The sequence below is a fragment of the Labeo rohita genome, chromosome 21 (assembly GCF_022985175.1).
Source record: "Labeo rohita strain BAU-BD-2019 chromosome 21, IGBB_LRoh.1.0, whole genome shotgun sequence".
In the NCBI taxonomy this organism is placed as follows: domain Eukaryota; kingdom Metazoa; phylum Chordata; class Actinopteri; order Cypriniformes; family Cyprinidae; genus Labeo; species Labeo rohita.
Window position 1 is genome coordinate 11,942,453 of NC_066889.1, and position 26,766 is coordinate 11,969,218.

General features: G+C 33.3%; 1 protein-coding gene across 1 annotated transcript; it reads left to right on the forward strand.

Annotated features, from left to right (window-relative positions):
• Nucleotides 1-1,545: 1,545 nt before the first annotated feature.
• On the forward strand, nt 1,546-26,429 carry rasgrp2 (RAS guanyl releasing protein 2 (calcium and DAG-regulated)). The gene is made up of 16 exons (XM_051093583.1): nt 1,546-1,693; nt 1,965-2,123; nt 4,664-4,766; nt 5,055-5,111; nt 8,564-8,695; nt 10,386-10,527; nt 10,634-10,807; nt 10,978-11,094; nt 11,416-11,697; nt 14,075-14,155; nt 14,432-14,539; nt 18,377-18,492; nt 18,607-18,748; nt 20,289-20,325; nt 20,406-20,567; nt 22,592-26,429. Exons 2-16 carry the CDS (start codon nt 2,054-2,056, stop codon nt 22,645-22,647), a joined length of 1,779 nt encoding a protein of 592 aa, XP_050949540.1. The 5' UTR covers nt 1,546-1,693; nt 1,965-2,053; the 3' UTR covers nt 22,648-26,429.
• The last annotated feature ends 337 nt before the right edge of the window (nt 26,430-26,766 follow it).

The following is a 26,766-nucleotide window of genomic DNA, read 5'->3' on the forward strand; positions in this document are numbered from 1 at the left end:
AATATCTTTGTGTTTTTTTTTTTTTTTTTTTTTTTGGTTTGTTTGTTTTTTGCTAAATATAATAAACAGTTTCACATAGATTTGCAACCTTTACAAAACCAGATTCTTAACACATTAACATTATTCCATTACATAATTCGCATCAGGTTATTCATTCACTGAGCTAAAAATATCTTGCGTTTATATTTATTTTCAAAGAAAATGATAGTATATTTTTTCTTTACGGACCTCCTTCAGTACATTTACAAAATCAGTAATTCAGAAAAGAACGGGAAAAGATGTGCATATTTTCATTATTATTATTTATCAGCGTTCTACACTGCAAAACAAATAAATAATCGTACTTAATAGATAGTTATCTTTGCCTGGCTTCTAGATTTTTTTTAATTTATTTATTTATCAGACTTAAACACTGCAAAACAATAAATAAATAATCCGTTCTTAACCGATATTTTTGCCTTAGTTTCTGTTTTTTTTTGTTTTTGTTTTTTTTAATATATAACTAGATCAACTGAGACTTGATTCTTGGCTATACGTTAGTCATCTTTTTTAATTTGCTATATTTACACTGAATATAATGTAAATGTACACTTGCATTCAAGACAGGCTAAATATAACATAAAAGAATATAATATCGATAATAATAGAAATTTAGCTATTACGTAATCACAATCCTAGGTTCAATTGTAAAAAAAAAAAAAAAAAAACACTAGCTTCTACTTATTTCACCAGGTTTAGGATTTTAACTTTGTCGAAAAATTTTGTTTTGTTAATATTATTTTCAATGAAGCAGATTGTTTGACATTTCGGTCTTAACATCAACTCGAGCTTCAGGAATTAAAAAATTAAAGTGTGTGACTCTATGTGGCCACTGAGGGGAGCCAACACAACTTTTCAATTTCACACTGATCACACCCTCAGCTGAATAGTGAATTTTGACCCAACTGCTGGGTCAAAAAAACCTAGTCGCTGGGTATTGTCCATATTTTACCCATATATATATATATATATATATGGGTAAACTCTAAAAATGCTATGTATATGCTATAAAATACAGAAGTATTTGTTAATATAAATATACATTATATAATGTTGTTGTTTATATAATTAAAGTTACATTTAATTAAAAAGCAAAATTTCAAAAGCTATAATGATTTGTTTGAATACTAAATTCACACATTTCTTGATTATGTGAGTGTGTGTATTTCTTCATCACATATTTCATACATTTGCCAGTGAGATAAGAAAAATAAATCAAAATATATTCTCTGAACAAGTCTTAATATCTTGCCGTTTTGGTTCTCGAATAAATTTGTCTTAGATATTTTTAGATGTTTAGATTTTTTTTTTTTTTTTTTTTTACTGGAACCCAGTACGAAAACACTGATTAAGACTTTTGACGTAGCTAAAATTCTTGTTCTCTTTTTATTTTTCTCACACCTCGTCCTCCACCCCTTGTTGTTGTGAATGCGAGTTGAAACATTATGAACAGGAAATGCAACAAATGTAAATTTCTCAACTGACAGGAAGCTGAGTCTACAAGCAGCTGTACTCAGAATGAACCCTAGTGAGGCCCTCTGTGGTTTTCAGTACATGGGTAGAGAGCCTGTACTAAAGCCCTGCGTTCATTAGCACTTCTGTTTTCAAAGACTATCAGTGATCACTGTTTGACCACTGATGCCAGATACAACGGGTAAGTTCCTTTGAGAGTGTTTCTAGAGATTTTTTTCATCTACTGTTGTTTGAGAACAGTTCCTGTGAATCCTTGATTTTTTTATTTTTTTTTTCCTTTATGCACCTTGTTTTTCTCCGGATGAGTCTTGTCTGTCGTATTATCCGTGTGTGACCAGGATTTGTCTGCTTTTGATGAAAATGAAAAACCAGTGACACCTCTCACATCTGAACCATTCTCCGCTTTATTGATTCTGTTTCCTTTGCCTCGCATGGCGTTGTCTCATTTTCAGACTGAAAAAGAGAGGGATCAAAGAGAAGAGTGGAAAATTAAGTGGGGGGGAGAAAGGAGGGGCTGTGGAGAACACTGAAGTAGAAAGGGATGGAAAGCGTTTCATCGGATCAGTCAGCCAGCGTGGATGAGCTGGTGGAAGCCTGCATCAAAGCCTTTGGTCAGTGGTCATATTTTCTTCCTCCTTCTCTTGTGTAAACACTCTGATCTGCCAGTCGGAACAACACTGGCTTGCTCAGCTGTGTGTATTTGTGTCTGTTTCTTAATATTCTTCAAACCTCTTCTGTGTTTATCATGTTAATTTCTCTAGCTCAGGGGTCTTCGATTTTTAAACTCAATTCGACCCCCTGGTGGACAGAGTAATGGAGCAGGGACCTTCAGTTACTATAAAATTGAGTGTTGCATTTTAAGCCTGGTTTTCACTAATGTGCAGTTAGCACAGTGCGTTCATTGCAAAGCCATTCAAATAATCATTATTCAATTTTACTTGACACATTTTTAAAAGGAACGTCAGGTGGCCATTTTCCACAAGTTTAAGGTCTTCATGAAATGTCTGCAACATGATTTGATTAAAATTCCTTAAAGTCCACTTCCAAAACAAAGATTCACATATAATGTACTCACCCCCTTGTCATCCAAGATGTTCATGTCTTTTTTTCTTCAGTTGTAAAGAAATTATGTTTTTTGAGGAAAACATTTTACCATTTTTCTCCATATAAAGAAAGACATGAACATTTTGGATGACAAGGGGGTGAGTACATTATATGTGAATCTTTGTTGAAGTGGACTTCTCCTTTAATGGTCGTGTAAAACAACACCTTTTCACCTTGTCGAAAACTGCTCCATTCACAGAAACTTGTTTCAGTGCATATCTTTTTAAATGATAACAAGCTACTGCTCACCCCACCCCTGTCTTCCGTTTTTTGTGTATTCTGTGGCGCGTTACCTCAAAAACTAATCCACTGCGTCCTCAGTGGCTTTGATGTAGGGAGAAAATGGAGACTCTTATGTTCACTTTTACATCCAACTACAAAACACCTGCATTGCCTTTGAGAAATTGTTGTTGCTACAGCTGCTCGAGCGTGAGAAAATGGCAACGTACAACTGGGTGAGGGCTGAAATATGCTAATACGGGACAGTCCGTCAGCGGTTGTGGGTGGGCCTGAGCAGTATGATGTCAAAACAGTTTGATAATTAAGACTGTTTAGGGTTTTTTTTGGAGATTAAAAAAGGAGTGAATGGATTTTTTTTATTATTGTAGGGTGGTTGTGTCCACACACTGCTTAAGACACATTTACAATTGTAGTCAAAAGTTTACATACACCTTGCAGAATCTGCAAAATTTAATTATTTTACTAAAATAAGAGGGATCATACAAAATGCATGTTATTTTTAATTTATTACTGACCTGAATAAGATATTTCACGTAAAAGATGTTTACATATAGTCCACAAGAGAAAATAATAGTTGAATTTATAAAAATGACATTGTTTAAAAGTTTACATACACTTGATTCTTAATACTGTGTTGTTACCTGAATAATCCATGATTGTCCTAAACAGTTAAATTGCCTTTTGTTCTTCAGAAAAATCCTTCAGGTCCCACACATTCTTTGGTTTTTCAGCAATTTTGTGTAATTGAACCCTTTCTAACAATGACTGTATGGTTTTGAGATTCATCTTTTGATGATGCTCGACTACTGCAGAAGGTTCGAACGCTCACTGATGCTTCAGAAGGAAACACAACGCATTAAGAGCTGGGGGGTGAAAACTTTTTGAAGATCAGGGTAAATTAACTTATTTTGTCTTCTGGAAAACATGTAAGTATCTTCTTTAGTTTCTGAAGGGCAGTACTAAATGAAAAAAATATGATATTTAGGCAAAATAAGAAAAGTGTGCACATCTTCATTCTCTTCAAAAGTTTTCACCCCCGGCCCTTAATACATGCTTTTTCCTTCTGGAGCATCAGTGAGCATTTGAACCTTCTGTAATAGTTGCATTTGAGTCCCTCAGTTGTCTTCAGTGTGAAAAGATGGATCTCAAAATCATACAGTCATTGTTGGAAATACACAAAAATGCTGAAAAACCAAAGAATTTGTGGGACCTGTAGGATTTTTTCTGAAGAACAGCAAGCCGTTTAACTGTTCAGGACAAACAAGGGACTCATGAACAACTATCACTAAACAAAAAACGCAGCTGTCAATCGTTCAGGTAATATCACAGTATTAAGAATCAAGCATATGTAAACATTTGAACAGGGTAATTTTTATAAATTCAACTATTTTTATTTGTGGACTACATATGTCTTTTAAGTGAAATATCTTATTCAGGTCAGTAATAAATAAAAAATAGCACATACTTTGTATGATCCCTCTTATTTTGGTAAAATAATTGACATTTTGCAGATTCTGCAAAGTTTATGTAAACTTTTGACCTCAACTGTATATGCAAACACTATGTAAAAGTGAATTTTGCATCCGATGTCCCCTTTAATGTGGTAAAGACAATAACTTTTTTAAGCTAACTTCAACCAAATTGTCCAAAGTTGATATTATAGTATATTTTCTTTTTTCTCCCTCAAAAAATACTGTTTTTATCACAGCAGAAATTCTCAAGCTGAGTAATAAATGAAAACCATAGGCTAATAGGTTCATGTTAATTAATCTGCAAATGTCTGTCTGGTTTTCTGTCTTCCTCACAGACAATGAAGGTGTCCTGAAGGAGCCGTCTCTTGTGCGGATGTTTCTCACCATGCATCCGTGGTACCTGTCATCAAGTGACCTAGCTAAGAAACTCCTGCACAAGTATCCTTCTTCAGCAGACCTGTCACATTATACTTTCTCAGAACTCTGTATTTTTTTAAAAAAACAGCATTAATGTCAAATACTAGAAAAGAAATACAAGTCTTTGTACATTTAGTTTCGGGAGATGACAGGCCGGCTTTTATGCTTAGACATTTAGCACTTAGTATTTTCGGTCATGGGTGGGGTTTGTCATTTATAGAGTGGGCTGACAGCATCACAAACTGTTTCCGTCACTCTCCTAACAGCCGATAATAGTAATGAAGTGGAACTACCTTGACAGTATTACAGGTCTCAGGAACAGGATTGTTCTGCAAATCGCCAGTCTCAAATTTGTCACCTTGTCAAGTAGGTTAAAAACCCATTTCACCTATTTTTATTTAAAGTAATAACTGTACATATACTACATGGCTAAAAGCTTGAAGACACTCAAGGTTCAACTATTTCAGATAAACTTACTAACAAGTGCATGAAATCAAGTACAGTATACAGCTGTAAATCATCATATACAAAGTTTTTAACAGAGTGGCACCTACCTTTTCTCTTCCACTATCACAGTACACCTCCGAAGGGCTTTAAATGGGCTTTTCATGCGAGTCTTAACCTTGGGTTATCATGTTTTTAAACCCTGCTTTAAAAGCAATGTTTCACGAAGAGGTTAGCACTGCTTTTAACCCTGTGTTACGAAACTCTAGATTAGAACAAAGTCTCTCTTAAAGCCTATTTTGGTCATCTGAGACCAAGTCATATCTACCTGAATGGGAAATCCTTAAATCTCAAAAACTGCTTGCCACACTTACTTTTGCAGGGATAGTTCACCCAAAAATGCCAATTCTATTATAATCTTCTTATCCTCGTGTCGTTCTAAACCTGTATGAATTTCTTTCTTTTGTTGAACACAAAAGAAGATATTTGGAAGAATGTTGGTAACCAAAAACTGTTTAAATAACATAGTTCAAAAACTATTTTATAAATGTTGTGTAGCATTAAAAAAGCTTTTATTTCAGGCCAGACCAGCCAATGCACATATATAGTCCTAGGCATTTTTTTTTTTTGTAGTCCAAGCGCAATTTTTGTAATTGTTAGAATGGTCACGATCTCCACGTAAAACTGATCGTGCAGACCAAATCGTAAGTTGTAGAAATGTGAAACTTGGAGGGATGGTAGGACTCACACTGTTGACAACGTGACCAAGGCTCACCCCAGTCAGCCTCACGGGGGCGCTACAACGTTCAAAACTACGAAATCGCTCATTTCTCATAAACCGTCAGTTGCAGGCTTAAGTGTCTTATGTCAGTGGAATCCTTGGCTCATGCCAGACAAAGCCTCAGATTTCATCAATTTTCATGCCAGACAAAGCCTCAGATTTCATCAATTTTTTTTTTAATTTTCAGGTATTTTGCATTTGAAAAAAAAAAAAAAACTTTTGCGAACTAGTCCATCAGTTGGAACCAAACCAGTGCAGAAAGATTCTCTGATGACTGAATATCAATAGTTATCAAAAAAAGTTTTGACCTTCGAACTTTCGACTCACCTTCACAAAGGGACGCCAAAACGTTCGAAAGGGGTGTGATTAAAAACACTTTAAGTAGAATGACTAACAGAATGAGATATCTTCGCCAAACTTAGAACACTTATGTAAGAGCTCAATCTGAGGTCACAGGAAAAAAATCGCAGTACTTGGCCACTTGATGGCACTATAAGAGGGGAAAAACATATATAAATGGCTATAACTCTGCAACTCCCAGCATGAAAATCAGGGTGCACGGTTTTGGCCCGAAGTGCCACAAGTGTCCACAAGGACATTTACGTATCTCAAAAAACATGGCCGCCATTGGCCAATGAATCTTGAGCAATTTTTAGATAAGGTTAAAGAAGGCCGATCAGAACAAAATATGGTGGGTCTGTTGGACTTTGGGGGGGGGGGTCACATTTTTCAAGGGCATAAACGATCTTACGTTGTGCGGTTTTTCCCGCACGTATACACGCTATTCGTATCATACGTATAACTCCTCATTCCAGACAACTTTGCGTAGGCAACCACTGCTGTCAATCAAATAGTTTGTTAAATTATTGAGAAGATGTAAAACAACTACTTTCAATGTCATGAAATCTGCTGAGCACATGTGACAGGTGATTCTAAACAAGCATGCAAAGTTTTAAAGGGATCGGACCACAGCTAGCGCTATACCAGTCATAAACGTTAAAAAAAGCATAATATTTCCATGGTAAATTTCCTGGATTTGCCAAAAATGCTTTTATAAAATCATTGATTTGGTGGTTACAGGCTTGGTACATAATGTATTTTGTGCGTATTTACTTTAAAGCGCTTGAACCCTGGTAATCGCTACTTGTAGCTATATTTATATTTTATATTTTTACATTAACAATGTAATCAATTTTCTATTTATTAAAGCCAAGTATGAAACTCATCAGGTTGATGTTTTTAAGCATTTTACATTTATTCCAAAATAATAACTCAAGGCAGTAACAGTTATATTTTATTTGTGAACTTGTGTTCAGCTATTGTTTTTAATAGTTAACTTTCAACTATTTCTTTTTTTTTTTTTGGATCATCAGTCATCAAATACTGGTCACAGACACAGAGATTTACTTTAAATTTCACCAAGCTAAAAATTCCCACAGATCATGTTTTCATGCCATTTCAAGTTTTATTTTGATGTAAAAATGGTTATATCTAAATCTGTCTAACACAAAAGGCGGGATTTATTGCATGAACCAATCACAGCTGATCATAGCCAGTCACATCCAATCATATTACAATGGAGGCATTGCCTCCTCTCAATTACCCCCCCAACAAACTCACCGCAAGCTTTAGGGGGTCTGTTAAAACTCAGTGGGCTCAGGGGAGGCGAGAGAGATGCGGACTCTCGCTGTAACTTTGCTGGTGTTGCCGTACGACAATATTTCTTCAGAAAAGCAAGAGATTTATACACTTTTCAATGTTATATTCTGTTTTATTTCTGTACTATGAATATTTTTCTAATCCAATATTTTGAGCAGGCACTGCCTCCCTTTTCCTTCTCAGAGGAAATGCCCCTGGTATTCAGTATCTAAAGTCTTTTAGATTCAGATTTTAGGTCTAAAACCAGAGGGAAAAGCACGTTTAATGGTCCAAAAAGTCAAACCATTATTTAAACATTGCATGCTGTGCTCGCCACAGTGATATTGACTTTTACAGCTTGCTTATGAACTGCGATATAAAAACGTGTTGCTTAAGTTAAAGCAAGTTCATTCCACTGTCCTGCCTTTCTTGTTTTTAATCACAAAATGTGTTCTGTGTGAAGACTAACAGCTTCCAAATTCCCTAAGGCGCCATTGTCAAAGTGTCAAAGTGAGACACTGCAAAAGACATTCAGAGAGAGACAGCACAACATTCAAAGACGTCCATCTAGTGCCTATTAGCATTAAAAAAACAGTGGAAAGCAGAAAACATGTTATGTGTGAACGCCCCCTTAAGGAGAACTCACTGTTAATGCTAATGGTTTTGAAATGTATGCATTTATGCAGACTTATTTCACGCTCAAAAGCATCTATGGCTGTGGTGTCCACATACTATCTGGCCATGCAGTGCATATTTCTTGTAGAGATGTGGATGTTCTTTGTCATAAGGCAGCTGGCTTTTATCACAGGGGTGTATTGTGAATTCACATAAAGCAGTTGAGGCAAGACTATTCACCAGAAATTCTCGTCCTCCTGATGTCTTGCCTAGACCTATTTCATGCACAGCTACACTGTGTCATAGCTCTCTCCGTCTTCCGTCTCTCTTTCTCTGTCAGGTACTGGATATCTGAGTTCCCAGCTGAGTTTGACCTGAACCCCGCACTGGCTGAGCAGATCCGCGGTCTGAAAGAACGACTGGAGCAGAATGGAGATGTGAGGCGTAGTCTGCTCATCGACATAGACAGCATGTGAGTCACAGGGGCAGAGAGCTCACCCAAACCGCTGCTCCTTTGATACGGAGGGCAGGAGAATGTGGAGGGATAGTGTACTGAACATCACAAACAAGCCACATGTCTGAGATACTCAAACAGTTGGCAGTTCTTAGGTCAATGACAAATAAGAATGTCAAAGATGATGGAAAAGTCTGGGTAAAAACAAACATACCAAGTTCTTGTACTTTTTCATTTGTGGTTTCATATATACACTGCCAGTCAAATGTTTTTGAACAGTACGATTTTTATTGTTATTCTCTTCTGCACACCAAGCCTGCATTTATTTTATCCAAAATACAGCAAAAGCAGTAATATTGTGAAATATTTTTACTATTTAAAATAACTGCTTTCTATTTGAATATATTTAAAAATGTAATTTATTTCTGTGATCAAAGCTACATTTTTAGCATCATTACTCCAGTCTTCAGTGTCACATGATCCTTCAGAAATCATTCTAATATGCTGATTTGCTGTTCAAGAAACATTTATTATTATTATTAATATGAATATTTAAAAGAGTTGAATACATTTTTTTTCAGGATTCTTTGATGACTAGAAAGATCCAGAGATCAGCATTTATCTGAAATAAAAAGATTTAGTAACATTACACACTATACCATTTAAAAGATTTGAGTCGGTATAATTTTTATTTTATTTTATTTTATTTTATTTTATTTTATTTTATTTTTTATATATAATATATAGTTTTTTATATTTTTTTATATAATAATAATAATAATAAAATTAAATTTTAATAATAAATAATTATCAAGGATGCTTTAAATTGATCAATAGTGATGGTAAAGACATTTCTAATGTTACAAAAGATTTTTATTTCAGATAAATGCTGTTCTTTTGAACTTTCTAACTTTCTATTCATCTAAGAAACCTGAAAAAATTCTACTCATCTGTTTTCAACAATAATAATAATAATAATAATAATAATAATAATAATAATAAAAGTTTTTGAGCAGCAAATCATAATATTAGAATGATTTCTGAAGGATCATGTGACTGGAGAAATGATGCTAAAAATTCAGCTTTGAAATCACAGAAATAAATTATTTTTAAAAATATATTCAAATAGAAACAGTTATTTTAAATTGTAAAAATATTTTACAAATTTTACCATTTTTACTGTACTTTGGATCAAATGAATGCAGGCTTGGTGAGCAGAAGAGTCTTCTTTAAAAACATCTTTAAAAATCTTACTGTTCACAAACTTTTGACTGGTAGTGACTGTATTCTAATATATTTTGAAATATATTTAAATTTATTCCTACTATGCAAACCTGAATGTTCACCAGAAATTACTCCAGCCATTTCTCCAGTCTTAAGTGTCACATGATCCTTCAGAAATCATTACATATATACTCATTATTTTTCATTTAATTATTATTTAACAATTTAATATGCTTAAATACTGATGGCAAAATATTGTATGATTTTTTAATGTCTTTTAATACTTAAATAGATCTAGATCTAATGCCATTGACCCGTTAGTATATATCAAACTTAGTTTTAATTTTTTTTTTATTGAAGTTAAAGTAAATCTGCTTGTATTAAAAAACAGTACAAATCAATGTAATCCAAAAGCAGTGTACATGGTATTTAGGCATACTGGACAAGGAACAGAAACACAATGTCTTGTTTGTTTTGCCTGTAGTCCGTCTTACGAATGGCGACGTCAACTGGATGAAACTGTCCAGAAGAAACGCAAGACCTCCCTTCTTTTTGACCACCTGGATGCTTCCACCCTGGCTGAACACCTAACATACATGGAGTACAAATCATTTTGCAAAATTCTGGTAAGTCTCTTAATTTATAGATGCAGGATTATGCGTGTTTGTGCTCGTAATAGCATGATCTTGAGTCTGAGTTCCTACTGCAAATGAAAAATCTGTTCCCCCTCAGTTCCAGGACTACCACAGTTTCGTGATGCACGGCTGCACGGTGGATAATCCCATTCTGGAGCGTTTCATTACTCTGTTTAACAGTGTATCCCAATGGATCCAGATCATGGTTCTCAGTAAGCCTACAGCTCAGCAGAGAGCCACTGTCATCAGTGAATTCATCAAAGTGGCCCAGGTTAATCCAACTCGCTCGCTCGCTTATATTTAAAGACATGTAATCTGTTTACGGCGGGGTTCAAAAGTCTCAGGCCACATTGAAGATCTGGGGATTCAGAATCTAATTTAAACCTAAAAAAAAAGAAGGTTTGTACACATATATTTAATGTACTGTCTGTGTGTGTACAGAGGCTACTGCAGCTGCAGAACTTCAACACACTGATGGCTGTAGTGGGAGGGCTTAGCAATAGCTCCATTGCTAGACTCAAGGATACGCAGGCGCTCATCGGCAGCGAGACGCGCAAGGTGAGGACTGCCAGAGAGCTGCTTTGTAAACACACCTCCAATACTGGCAAGAAAAACAAACAGCTGTAACACTCCAACTCTGGCTTTGAGAGATAAGATTCTTAAAGTCCACTTTTCAGTAGGTGGATTGAGTGCCATTTTCATACTCTCTGCCAGATTGCACAGAAATATCAATACTCTAGTCAAGTGCTCTGTTATCAGGCAACCAAACATGAGCAGGAATATCTTATGCAGTGTACTAACAGTTTAAATTCCCTTTCCCTCATATTTCGGCTGCGCCAGGCTTTATCCTATCTGATGTTCTCCTTTGCGTTTAATCAGGTGTTTGATGGATTGGTGGAGCTTGTCACCTCCTCTGGAAACTACAGTCGCTATCGTCAGCGTTTCTCGGAATGTTCGGGATTCCGTTTTCCCATCCTTGGAGTGCATCTGAAGGATCTGATTGCCGTCCATGTGGCCCTGCCTGATTGGTTTGACCCCGAGAAGACTAGGGTCAACCTAACCAAGACCCATCAATTGTACGCCATCCTGGAAGAGCTGGCGCTCATTCAAAGCACTCCACCCAGTATAGAAGCCAATTCAGACCTGCTGAATCTGCTTATAGTAAGTCTATTATGGGATGGGTTTGTTGTAATCAAAATGATTTTTTCCCCCATTTTTTTGGGGATTCTTTGATGAATAGAAAGTAAAAATATATTTTAAAGTATATATGGGTCAATGACGTGACACCAACATTTTCTGTCCGATTGCATTTTTTCAGTTACAAATTAGTTTAAATGCATTAAAAAGATGCCATGTATATGAAGTACCTCTCCTATGTATGGACCCACTTTAACTTTTCAAAAAAGATTAGTTAATTTAAATTGTTTTGTTATTCAAAGTGTCAAAATGTCATGTGGTGCGACCATCAAGAAACTACCATTTTGGAAATTTATGTTAAAATCCATTCAAAGATAGGACTTTGCATCATTTAGCAATTTGTCAATGACCCATGGAAGCATCAAGCAGGTTTGTAACTCTCTTTTAAACTTTGAAAAAAAAAACCTTTTTAACAGCTGGTATATAGTTACCACATTTGGATATCATGTGGTATGACCTAAAAAAAGTTAATTAAGTTATTTCTACAAGTATTTATTTTTATTATAAATTTCATAGTGACCTTTTGTGGGAAGCTAGCTTGTTTTATTTCTGTAGCCAATTGTGTGCTTGTAGAATTTGACTGAATTTGAAATATCATGTGGTGCGACCACTAGCTTGAGTGTCTTCAATTATAGATACATGTCCCAGATTGGCAGTTTTTCATAGTGACCTTTTGTGAGAAGCTAGCTTGTTTTATTTCTGTAGCCAATTGTGTGCTTGTAGATTTTGACTGAATTTGAAATATCATGTGGTGCGACCACTAGCTTGAGTGTCTTCTATTATAGATACATGTCCCAGATTGGCAGTTTTTGTGCTTTTATATTCAATTGATAGTTTATATACATTAAATACTTTATTAAATATCATTTGGAATAGATTTTTATGCAATTTGTACAATATGAGAAAAAAAATGCAAAATATTAATTTAGAGCATATAATTTTATTTTGGTAATAATATATTTATTAGTAATTTATTATTTATTTATTAATAACTATTTTAATCTGTTTTACCAGATTACCAGATACGTTAATTTTGACCCTGCAGTCAAGCACAAACTCCAGATTTCATTTTCTACTGTAAGAAAGATGTTCATGCTGTGATCTCAGAATCTGAGCCAGCAACCTCCCACTACTCTAAATTGAGCCTTCGCAAAGATCTGCCCCGCTTAATTACTGTTGCTACGTCCGATAAACCATGTCACTTTTATGCCACACATCATATTCTCATGCAGTGAAAAATACATCCTGGAGCAAATAGGACACTGACAACGTGCCAACATACAAGACAGAGCTGGTTACTTTTGGTATGAAGTCCATGTGTTCAAATTTTGACATTTTTTTAAGAAATTCAAACAACAAATACTGTTTTGTGGCTCTTTAACGTGTCCTGACAGATCACCATAGTGTATCTTTTTATCTTTACTAGTTATAGCACGAAATAAACATGAATGAACATCAGAAGGTATCTTGTTTCCACCGAGATGAAACAAAAGATCCAGAAACACCACTTCTTAAGTTCAGGTCCACCGACTTTAATCTATACTCTGTCTGGTTTGTTTGTCAGACAAAATGGGGTATTCGGCATTATGATTGGTAAGATCGCCTGTTAATCAAACTCCCGGCGAAGGGTCAGTTGAGCAGCCAAGATTAGGCAAAGTTCAGAAATAACTAGTTAATGCCATGTGCTGCACTTTTCTCTTTAAATAGATTTTTTATATATATATATAAGGCCTTTGCGTCATTTGGAGCGACCACTCATCATGTGGTGCGACCAATAATAGGAATAACTGTATTAAAATAAAAATAAAATATGCCATTTCTGTGGTGGAAATATGAATCACTGCTACAGCATGCTTAAGTGAATGGTATTTTTATATTTTTATCAGTTTCATGCAATTTACAGGAAAAATTTGTCAGCTAACTACATTTAAGAAGGCAACTCTGAAATTATAAAACAAAAATATGAGACCATTATTTACAAAAACTCAAAATAAATGCAACTTTGTTTCTAAACACTTTAATTGCTGAGAACATCTGAAAAAAATGTTATGTTAAGCATGTTATGGAAATAAATTAATTTTAATATAAATCATGGTCCCACCACTTGACATTTTTTAAGGCTATGGTCAATTCATCGCAATGACTAAAATTACTTAATTTTCAATTTGAATATGAATTTATGTGTACACAACAACGTCAATGACCTGTATATATATATATACTTTTTTTTTTTTGTAAAATATTCCTTTAAAATATAACCATTTTCAGTGAGCTGAAATCTTTCACTGAAACTTATTTGAAATTATTGTTCATAATTTACATTTATTCTGTTCCTGTCCAGGTGTCTTTGGACCAGTACCATTCAGAGGATGAGATATATCAGCTGTCTCTACAGAGGGAGCCTCGCAGTATTAAACTATCAGTGAGTCACCCCACCGACATAACAACTGCTCAGATAGCAAATCAGTGGCCACCATGAGGTAGAAACCACCAATTACAACCACTCATGACACAATTTGACAGATTAATTTTCCCATGTTGCTTGCATAATCCACTTACATGGAGTTGCAGCTGGGAGACTGAACCACTACTCTATAATTATTCTGTTCAACCAATGGACAGCAGTCATTTATCCATATCTACTTGTGCCTTATTTTCACTTGCTAAGTGAATGCGCCATTGATTTCTCGCCTCTTAGACTTCCAGCTCAAAGTCACAGTCTCCTCTAATAGAACGATGGGCATCTTCAGTCAAACCCAAAGCAGACCCAGCCATCATCAACAAGCACATAGAAAAAATGGTGGAGGTATGTGACCTGCACTACTTTCAGTTTCATTTATCATTTTTCTGAATAATTATTTGGTTTTTAAATAAATTATTTGTTATATTTTAGGGATATGTAAGGGATAAAGTGAACTGAGCTAGTCATTATCACAAAATAAATGCAATAATGAGCTATTTGCCTCACAACAGTCAGATATCGCTTGCATGTTCTAGACAGACTGTCAGTTTGTGTATTAGTGGTGGGGATTTTTCAGTGAGTCATTTTGTTGGTTACATTCTCACACAAGCAGATAGCAGCAAGTGAATTTCTTTAGGAGTGAGTCAGTGAATCATTCACTCATTTGATTCTTTCAAACACATTCAGGAGTTAAACAAATGACTGACCTTATGAGTGAGACACTGAATCATTCAATCAAACCAATTTGTTAAAAAAAAAAAAAATTGAATCAGGAATTAAACAAGTGAATGAAACCTTATGAGTGAGACACTGAATCATTCACTCAACAGATTTGTTCAAAAACATTGATTGATTCAAAAAATGAAACAAGTGACTGATCTTATGAGTGAGACATTGAATCATTCACTCAATCGATGTGTTCAAAAACACTGATTCATTTAAAAAAAAAAAAAAAGTGACTGACTTTTCAGACACACTGATTCATTCAGGAGTTAAACAACTGACTGGCCTTATGAGTGAGACACGGAATCGTTCACTCAGCTGTTTAGTTAAAAAAAAAAATTAAAAAATTAAACCAGGAATCAAACAAGTGGCTGACCTTATAATTGAGTCAATAAACCTATCACTCCAGCAATTCACTTAAAAAACACTGATTTATTCAAAAAAAAAAAAAAAGTGACTGGCCTTATGAGTGAGTCACTGAATCATTCACTTAACCAATCCATTTAAAAACTGATTCATTTAGGAATAAAACAAGTGACTGACCTTATGGGTGAGTCATTGAATCTTTCACTGAACCAAATGGTTAAAAAACACTGATTCGTTCGAAAAAATTAAACAAATGCCTGATCTTTCAAACACACTGAATCATTCAGGAGTTAAACAATTGACTGACCTTATGAGTGAGACTCTGAGTCATTCACTCAACCGATTTGTTCTTATACATGAATTCATTAAAAAAATGAAATAAGTGACTGACCTTATAAGGGAGATACATTGAATCATTCTCTCATTTGATGTGTTCAAAAACACTGATTCATTTAAAAAACAAATTAAAACAAGTTACTGGCCTTTTTTTAAACACACTGATTTGTTCATTATAAGTGCAACACTCAATCATTTACTCAACCGATTTGTTCAAAAAACCTGTTTAAATCAGGAATGAAAGTGACTGACCTTATAAGTGAGTCATTAAATCTTTCACTCAAACAATTTGTTCAAAAACATTGATTTGTTCAAAAAATGAAACAAGTGACTGACGTTATGAGTGAGACATGAATCATTCACTCAGCTGATTTGTTCAAAACGCTGATCATTTTTTAAAAAAATGTAACAAGTGACTGACCTTTCAAACACGCTGATTTATTCAGGAGTTAAACAATTGATTGACCTTATGAGTGAGACATTGAATCAGTCACTCAACTGATTTGTTTTGAAAAAACAACCGGTTTGTTCAAAAACATTGATTCATTTAAAAAATTAAACAAGCGACTGACCTTATGAGTGACATTGAGTCATTCACTTAATCGATTTCTTCAAAAACAGTGATTAATTCTTTTTTTAAATGAAACAAGTGACTGACCTTTCAGACACACAGATTAATTCAGGAGTTTACCAATTGACTGACCTTATGAGTGAGACATTGAATCATTCACTCAACCGATTTGTTCAGAAAACCTATTTGAATCAGGAATGAAAGTGACTGACCTTATAAGTGAGTCATTGAATCTTTCACTCAACTAATTTGTTCAAAAACATTGATTTGTGCAAAAAATGACACTTGACTGACCTTATGAGTGAGACATTGAATCATTCACTCAGTTGATTTGTTCAAACGCTGATCATTTTTTTTAATTAAACAAGTGACTGACCTTTCACACAGTCTGATTTATTCAGGAGTTAAACAATTGATTGACCTTATGAGTGAGACACTGAATCAGTCACTCAACTGATTTGTTTTGAAAAACTCATTGAATCAGGAATGAAACAAGTGACTGGCCTCATGAGTGAGTCATTAAATCTTTCACTCAATCTTTCACTTTCACTTAATCAATTTGTTCAAAAACACTGATTCATAAAAAAGTGACTGACCTTTCAAACACATTGATTCATTCAGGAGTTAATTATACATATAAGGCTGATTGACCTTATATGTGCAAAACCGAATCATTCACTCAACTGATCCATTAAAAAAACCCTCAATGAATCAGGAATGAAACAAGTGACTGAACAAGTTAGACATTGAGTCGTTCACTTAATCGATTTCTTCAAAAACAGTGATTTTTTTTTTTTTAAATGAAACAAGTGACTGACCTTTCAGACACACTGATTCATTTAGGAGTTAAGCAATTGACTGACCTTATGAGTGAGACATTTAATCAATCACTTAACTGATTTGTTCAAAGTAACTCATTGAATCAGGATTGAAACCAGTGGCTGACCTTATGAGCAAGTCATTAAATCTTTCATTCCAACAATTAATTTAGAAAACACTGATTTATTCAAAAACAAAACAAGTGACTGATCCTATTAGTGAGACACAGAATCATTCACTCTACCGATTTGTTCAAAATCACTGATTCATTTTAAAAAAATGAAACAGTTGATTGACTTTTCAAACACACTTCTTCATTCAGGAGTTAAACAATTGTTTGACCTTATGAGTGAGACACTGAATCATTCACTCAACTGATTTGTTCAAAAAAAAAAAAAAAAACTAATTGAATCAAGAATGAAACAAGTGACTGACCTTATGAGTGAGTCATTAAATTTTTCACTTAACCGATTTGTTCAAAACCATTGATTCATTTAAGAGTTAAACAACTGACTGACCATATGAGTGATACATTGAATCATTCACTGATGACTCCTAAAACTTAATCAGGAATGAACAAGTGACTGACCTTAGAGTGAGTCATTAAATCTTTCACTCAACCAACTTGTTCAAAATCACTGATTTGTTAAAAAAATGAAAAGTGACTGACCTTATGAGTGAGACTTTGAATCATTCACTCATCTGATGCATTTAAAAAACACTGATTTATTCAAAAGCAAAACAAAGTAACTGACATTATGAGTGAGTGAGTCGTTGAATCATTCACTCAACCGTTTTGTTCTAAAACAAAAAGAAATTCTGTTTTTTTTCTACTTGATTCTGCTTTTTGTTTGGAAATGTTTTCATTACTGAAGCATGTAAGTTATGTTTTTTTTTTTTTGGTTTACAGACTGGTTGATTAAAAGAAATATCATATTTTATAATTATGACATTGTGCTGAACAACAAACAATAATAAACACCAAAAATACTTATAAATCCAAGGCACTCAAGTAGTGTAAAAAAATATAAAAAGCCTTTTTTCGCATGACTTTAAAATTTTAAAAACATCACATTTGTGCACATTTTGTTTTAAAACCTTAAAGCCATGTGAATATATTTTTTCACACTACTTGTGCGCCTTGGATTTATGAGTATTTTGATGTAATAAAATAATCCTGCATCCAAAGAGCATGGATGCAAGGATTTTTTACACCCCAGCAGCAGTTTTGTGCGTTTTTGAATGTAATAATAAATAATATAATATAATAATAATGCATAAATTGGACAATAGTCCCAGAAAGATGTGTAGGAATTTATCTTGTGGTGGAACTAAGGAGAACTAATTGTAAAATGTCTTGCTTTCAGTCAGTGTTCCAAAATTTTGACACTGATGGCGATGGCTACATTTCCCAAGAAGAGTTTGAGATCATCAGGAAAAATTTTCCTTACCTCGGCAAGTTTGACGAACTGGACCAAAACCAGTGGGTTTATCAAGACATCTGTCCAGTTTATCTGGAGTAATTATTTTCCCTCATTTGTCAAAGTCTACAGTACAGTAAAGGTCCCATCTTTCTCTTTTTCATTTTCACTCGCAGGGATTGTAAAATTAGTCGTGAGGAGATGATTGAGTACTTCACAAAGGCGAGCTCCTTACAGAACTGCAAGATGGGTTTTGTTCACACGTTTACAGAGACAAGCAGCGTCAAGCCTTCATTTTGTCAGCACTGCTCTCGTTTGGTGAGTACATGATTTATTTGGGGCTCGAACTCTTTATCTTCATCTCTGACGTGATGGCAACCCACACATGAGATGAAATAAGATCTTTTTAGCATCATGAGAAACAGACATCCAGATCTGTATTTATTTCAAAAAGCACATAATGCCTATTTTATTATCGCTCGTAAGACAGAACGTGTTTACGGCTTGCATTCGTTCATATTTGTCTTTGCTGTCAGAGGTTTATGGTGCTTGTGCGTTTTTGTGGCGCGAGTGCAGCGGGGTTGTGTTTAAGGGTGTGTCTGTGGGAAAGATGTTGTTATGTTCACAGTTGGTAGTTGGGTGTAGATAGTAACCACTTCCTATTTTCTAATTTCCTGTCAAGATCCACCCCAGCAGAGAACCTGTTTTCCTTTTTCTACAGTGTTTTTGTTGAACCGTTTTTGACAAGCTTTTTTCCATTAAGTTAAAGGAACACTCAGCCTATGTTTTTTTTTTTTCATTAATAAGTTTTTTTTTCAAATGTAAAGATGAAGACATTTATGCAACTAAACAATAAACAAATTCTATTTTAATTTTGTAGAAAGCTAAATTAAATATACTATATTAACTCGAAAGTTTGGGGTTAATTTTTAATTTAATATTTCAATGTTAATAATGTAATATTTAATATTTAATATTAATAATATAAATTAGTATTAGTAGTTTATTAGTCTATTTGCATATTTGCATAATTAGCATTTTGTAATTGAATAAAAAGTAATTAAAAATGAATAAAATTGATAAAATAAAATTATTTTATCAATTTTATTCATTTTTAATTACTTTTATTCAATTACAAAATGCTAATTATGCAAATATCAGATATACTTATAGTTAATATTCTAAAGATATTTTATATCTTTTATAAATACAATATATTAGAATAATCAAATTAATTATATTTAACACAATTATTTTAATCTGTTTTAATAGTATGTGGAAAATATATGTTTATTTATAAATAAAATGTACAAGGCACTTTTCAATTAAAAAATGTAAATGAATAATATAAAAATATAATAATTTATATTGTTATCATGATGATGTGTGTGTGTGTATTATGCAAACAACAGATATATTTTACTTATAGTTAATATTCTACAAATAAATTATTCAAAATGTTTGATAAATAAAATATAGACAAAATTTATGCAATTAAACAATAAACATATTTTCATTTTGTAGAAAGCTAAATTAAAAACTCTGTAAAAAATTTTTTTGGGGTTAATGCTTTATTTTTAATTTAATATTTCAATACTTAAATTAAAACTATTCTTAGTAAAGATGCATTAAATTGATCAAAAGTGACAGTAAAGACATTTATAATGTTACACAACATTTCAAATTCTATTCATCAAGAAATCCTTGTATAGACATATATAATAAAAAATATATATTTCACAAATTTTACTATATTTTTCAGTTTACTATATAATGAGCTAAACAAAAGCACCCAAAATGCATTTTAAAAATGTTCCATGTTTTATTTTGATTTATCTATGTATGCTAATTCTTGCAGATATGGGGATTTTACAAACAGCGATGCAAGTGCAAAGGTATGAAACCAAATGTAGCCCATAACTCTGTCTTTTTCTTGTGTAAATGTGGCATGGTGATCCTCCTGTGTGTTTTTCAGTGTGTGGGGTGAGCTGTCATAAAGACTGTTGCAGTCGTTTGACCATTGAGTGCCGTAAGCGAGCGCAGAGCGTCAGTTGTCACAATGACGTTTCCTTTAAGGCCACACGCTCTTTCAGCTTCCCGCCTCCCTCCAGCACAGAGCCGATAGCAGAGACCCCGGGTAAATGCACATTTATACACAAGCGTACTTGAACACAACACACACACACATGATACACTATATAATCAAACACCTGCAGGTAAGTAAGGTCCAAAACAGAAATATGGAATTCAAAATTTAATTATAATTTAAATTTAACATATTTTAAAATATTTTTCCAGTGAGCCATTTTTTCCCTCAAAATGATATTCATTTTTAATGAATTTTTATTCAATTATATAATATCCTACAAATACAATAAAATATTATAAATATTTTATAAATAAAATCAAATAAATTAGAATTATCAAAAATATTTTACTGTAATGTGCAAGTATTGTCATGTTCTTACAATGAAAAAAAAAAGTAAATTTTATCAATTTTATTAATCTTTTTTTAATTACAAAAATGCTAATTATGCAAAAAAAAAGCAGATATATTTTACTTAGAGCTAATATTCTACAAATAAAATAAAATATTCAAAATATTTTCTAAATAAAATAAAATAAATTTGAATAATCAAAACAATATTACTGTAAATGTACATGTATTTTCATGTCCTTACAATGAATTATATGTAACACAATTATTTAATCTATTTAAATAATAAGTAGAAAATATGTTTTATGAACAAAATGAATTTATGAACATAAATTTTTTCTTATATTAATTTTTTTTATGTATAAAGTTATTCTGATACAATTTAAAAAATATAATATGATGACATATATATATATATATATATATATATATAAAGTAAATTATTTTATTTAATTTTGAATTATTTTTATTTAATTACAAAATGCTAATTATGCAAAAAAAAAAACAGAAATATTTTACTTAGAGCTAATATTCTACAAATAAAATAAAATATTCAAAATATTTTATATAAATAAAATAAATTAGAATAATCAAAACAATTTTACTGTAAATGTATTTTCATGTCCTTACAAATTATTATATTTAACACAATTATTTAATCCATTTTAATAGTAAGTAGAAAACATATGTTCTTTATGAATAAAAAGTACAAGGCACTTTTCAATTAAAAACATGTAAATTAATAATATAAAAAGTAAATTATTTGATCAATTTTAGTCATTTTTAATTATATTTATTAAATTAGAAAAATGCTAATTATGTAAATAACAGATATATTTTACTTATAGCTAATTTTTTACAAATAAAATAAAATATTCATAATATTTTATAAATAAAATAAAAAAGTTGGAATAATCAAAACTATTTTACTGTAAATGTACATGTATTTTCATGTCCTTACAATGAATTATATGTAACACAATTATTTAATCTATTTTAATAATAAGTAGAAAATATATGTTTTTATAAACAAAATGAATTTATGAACATATTTTTTTTGTTTTTCTTACATTATTTTTTTTTAAATGTATTAAGTTATCCTGATATAATTTTTAAAAATATAATTGCAATTTATATTATTGATGACATATATATATATATATATATATATATATATATATATATATATATATAAACACACATACAAACATACATACAGTATATAATAAATTATTTTATAAATTTTATTTCATTTTTAATTATTTTTATTTAATTGCAAATTATGCAAATATCAGCTAAATTTTACCAATAGCTAATATTCTATAAATACAATAAAATATTTCAAATATTTTATGAATAAAACAAAAAATAAAATAAATTAGAATAATCAAAGCTATTTTGCTGTAAATGTACATGCACTGTCTTGTCCTTACGGAGAAAATAAAAATTAAATAATGAAAAAAAAAATTAAAAGTACGTTTTGTCACGTTGAATGTTATAGTGAAAATTAGAATTATTTAAACTATTTAAATTGGAAAATTGTAAAGCATTTTACTAGTGATCATTGGACCCCATTATACAGCACATAGGCTACTGCAGTAGAATCCCTATCCTGTCTAATGCACTGTACTATTTGTCTATTCAAAGAGTAAACAATGATAATAACTCGCAGTGACTTGAGTGACACGTTCCCAGCCTTTTATTCTCTCTCTGTACCTCCACAGTCATCACAGACGGCTCTCAGGAGGAACAAGATGAGGTTTTTGATGTCCACCTTTGATGAGGTTCGAAAAGAAGATGTATAAAGCCAACACATTCACCTGGTGGTTGAGAGCTTTTTCATTAAGAACAGAAATCCATCACCTGGCATTAGATACGTTCCTGTCCTCCTCATTTTCATAGGAACATCCCGGGGCAAATCCATAAGCAAGCACAGCACCAGTGACAGAGCTGCACTGTGTGTGTTTGTTCATGCGTTTGTTGTCCAAGGTGATCCGTTCTCTTGAACTCTCCTTTGCTGTGATCTCTTATGGGGTTTTGGTCTGAAAATAGCACATACATTTCAAACAAATAAGAAAAAATCACCAGCTAAGTTGCAACAAATATTTGAAGAGGTTTTATATATTTTTACTGATTTAGTTTTTCTTTAAAGTTCAGTTTTCATCCCCTTAGTAGAATTAAAGGATTAGTTCATTTCAGAATTAAAACTTCCTAATAATTTACTCACCCCCATGTCATCCAAGATGTTCATGTCTTTTTTCCTCAGTCCAAAAAAAATTAAGGTTTTTGAGGAAACCATTCCCTTTTTTTATATAGTGGACTTCATGGAGACCAACAGGTTGAAAGTCCAAATTGCACCTTGAAAGGACTCTACGGTGCCTTTATTCATATTAGAGATTTCTAATATGGTGCCTGTCACTAGTAGTTTTAATAATGTTAAAAAGGTTTAATATTTATGAATTAGATTACAAACTTGTGAGTGCAGTGCACTTCTGAATGGCTGTGATATGTGAGTGATTCTTACTGCACTGTCGTGTCGCTTCTTGCGTGAACAGCCAAATTGCTTGTCGTGTCGCATGTAGTTAGGACATGGTGTAAGGGTCTTATCTTTTTAACCACAAATGCTCATCTTGCACTAGCTGGACTTCACGCATTACGTAATCACATTAAAAAGATCACGCATGACGTAGCTGGAAATACCGTCTCTGTGTTTACAAAGCAAACATGCAAAGAAAGTCAAACGCCCTTTACAAAAAAAGGTCAAAGAACGATGTCGGACGATTTTGAAGTTGCAGGAGAAAATGAGAAAATGAAGCTTTTCACCCTCCCCTACATTTTTGAACCAAAATACACAGACGAGCTAAGAACTAACCACGCGTGAACTTGTTTACGTAAGTCATGGACGTGCATTTTTGGTTATACAGTTTAAAGGGGTCATCAGATGCCCATTTTCTACAAGTTGATATGATTCTTTAGGGTCTTAATGAAAAGTCTATAATATACTTTGGTTGAAATTCTCAATGGTTGTGTAAGACAACACCCTTTTTACCTTGCCAAAATCAGCTCTGCAAAAATCATCCCATTGTGAGGGATCGCTCCTTTAAATGCAAATGAGCTCTGAGGTCTCAAGAAAATAGCACAATAAATAGCACAATTTTCTGTTTCTATTTGGCATGTTATTCATAGGCTGAAATTGACTTTGGCTTGCATTTGATATGCATGTGTTTGACGTGCATATAATACGCAGTTTTCGTGTGCATATTATATGCATCGACCCCATGCACTATCATGAGATCGGGTGACAGAAGTGCCAGTACGCACGAAAAAGTGCCAGTACGCAAAAGGCTAAAATACAGAAGTGCTGGTACTGCGTACCGGTGTGTACCGGCCCACTTCAAGAACTGATTCTGAGGGATTGTTCCTTTAAATGCAAATGAGCTCTGCTCGCCCCGCCCCCCTCTTCTCTCTGTGGAGTGACGAGCTGCTTGAGAGATTGTTTACTTTAGCCACATTTGGCGCGTTTAGCCGCGAAACTCGCTAACTAGCACCTTATTAGGAAAGGTGATTGCAGAGATTCATAAAAAAACCTTATACTCACTTCTTCTGTAGGTGAAGCTGGATCACGAATGATTTGCGTGAACATAGACGCATTTATGTAAATTGGGAGGCGCATTTCCTTCACAAACAAACATAATCCACTGTATCTTCAGCGGCTCAGATGTCGGGAGTAAATGACGGCCACTATGTTCATTATTACATCCAGCAACACAACACACAACACAACTCAATCGCTCAATCGGAGATATTCTTGTCTAACTTACATCTCTGCTCCAGCATCGAAACAAAGAGGGCGGACTGTTACAGCTGATCTGAGGTAAGACGCTCATGTCAATCAACTATCGTGGGAGCAGCCTCTGTCAGTGTGACGCCACAATGACAGGCATCTGAGAATGGCTCGATTTGAAAAGGGGGATATTATTTTTACAGATTTATTAAAAACCACTGCATTGATTTGTATCATTATAGGGTAGATGTGTACGTACACTGCCAACACACATTAATGTTTAAACAACATTAAAAAGTGAACTGTGCATCCAATGACTCCTTTAACAAAGTATATCATTTATTTATTTATTATTATAATTCTTTTTTATAATAAAAAAAAAAAACCTTATTCCTCGGCTGGGATTGTGTAGAGCCTTTTGAAGCTGCATTGAAACTGCAGCTGATCCCCAAGTCCACTATATGGAGAAAAATCCTGTAATGTTTTCCTCAAAAACCTTAATTTGTTTTCAACTTAAGAAAAAAGGGCATGAACATCTTAAATGACACAGGTAAATTATCAAGAAATGTTTATTCAGGAGTTTTGTAAGTGTTTTGGATGAAATGTGACTAAAAAGTAATATATAGAGTATTTTGATTTGAATTCCTGTAACTGCATGATTTCATTGATCTATTTAATTCTCATGATATGAATTATGAATTGAAGAGAAGGTCGAATGAATGACATGTTGCAGACAGTATTGTGCCGTCTCTCATCCCGGGCTTCAATTACACACCGACAGAAGGCGCTGTTGTCCTAAATTGAGAGAGTGATTTGACAAGTTCTTGTGCTGCCACATTTGCTTGGTGTTTTTATGTTTATCTTATTATTATTATTATGCAGATGGATCATTTGTTCTCTTTGATGTACATTTACACGTTTTTTTGCTGCCGTGATGGATGTATAATAAATAGAACATTTAATCAAATGGATGTATTCGGCTGCCTGCTGCTAGTCATTATTTTTGGTGGCAGATAGTGTTATTACTGTATGTGAGAAACGGAGGAAAAGCCCTCGTTGACATATTCCCTGTCCAGACAAACAGCTGTAAGCCGAAAACAGGGGTGTAGAGACAAGATTAAAAGTTCAAAGGTTTCATTTTCACCATTTTATTTACTTCAAACACCGTGCTGTGTGAATCATGAGTTGAAATTGGCCTGGATCAGAGGGTTAATCTCACAGGTTAGACCTTTAGCTCAAAAGCTGCAATTACGTTCACAGTTAAGTTGTGCCACTTGCTACTATATCATGGGCTTTTAAAGTTTTTTAACAGTTGGGTGAACCATGTCACTCTGAGAGCAGAAATTGCTATTGTTCGTGAACCGTTGCCGTCGATGTGGGCCGGGCTTAAAGCACGGCCGTTTATGTACTCAAGACTTCCATTAGCGTCTTACACGAGTGGTGCTGTGACATGTCAAGTACTTCGCAAGTGATCGTTCTTATTTTCTTTTATGGACTATAAAAAACCTGTGTAATTTATGCTAAAACAGCATGGTGATATGGTGATGTCAAATATGAGCCTTAAGTTTCAGGCATTGTGGAGGCACTGTGGTGTGTGTATATTTTACAGTTCATAATTATAAGTGATAATATGAATCAACCTACCAAATCTGATTTTGGACCTTAAAATATACTGATAATTACTATAAGCATGTCAAAACAAAACATGCAGTACTAGAACAGTGCAATAAATATTAACCAAACAATTTGAAACATATATGTAACTAAATTTAAATAAACTGAAATAAAATGTGAACAAATGAGATGGATTGTGCAGGGACTTCTGGGAACAGAGCTTTTAACTTATTTTTTATTAAAAAAAAAAAAAATAGAATACACAATATTTTTATGATATATATAAAACTGACATTTTTATTTTGTTTTTAATTTTAAAGATAATTATTTTTAGTCAAAATGTTATGATATACAGGGGTTGGACAGTGAAACTGAAACACCTGGGTTTAGACCACAATTAGTATGCCGTTTGGCCTCCTTTTGCAGCCAATACAGCATTATTTCATCTTGGGAATGACAAATACAAGTCCTGCACAGTAGCCAGAAGGATTTTGAGCCATT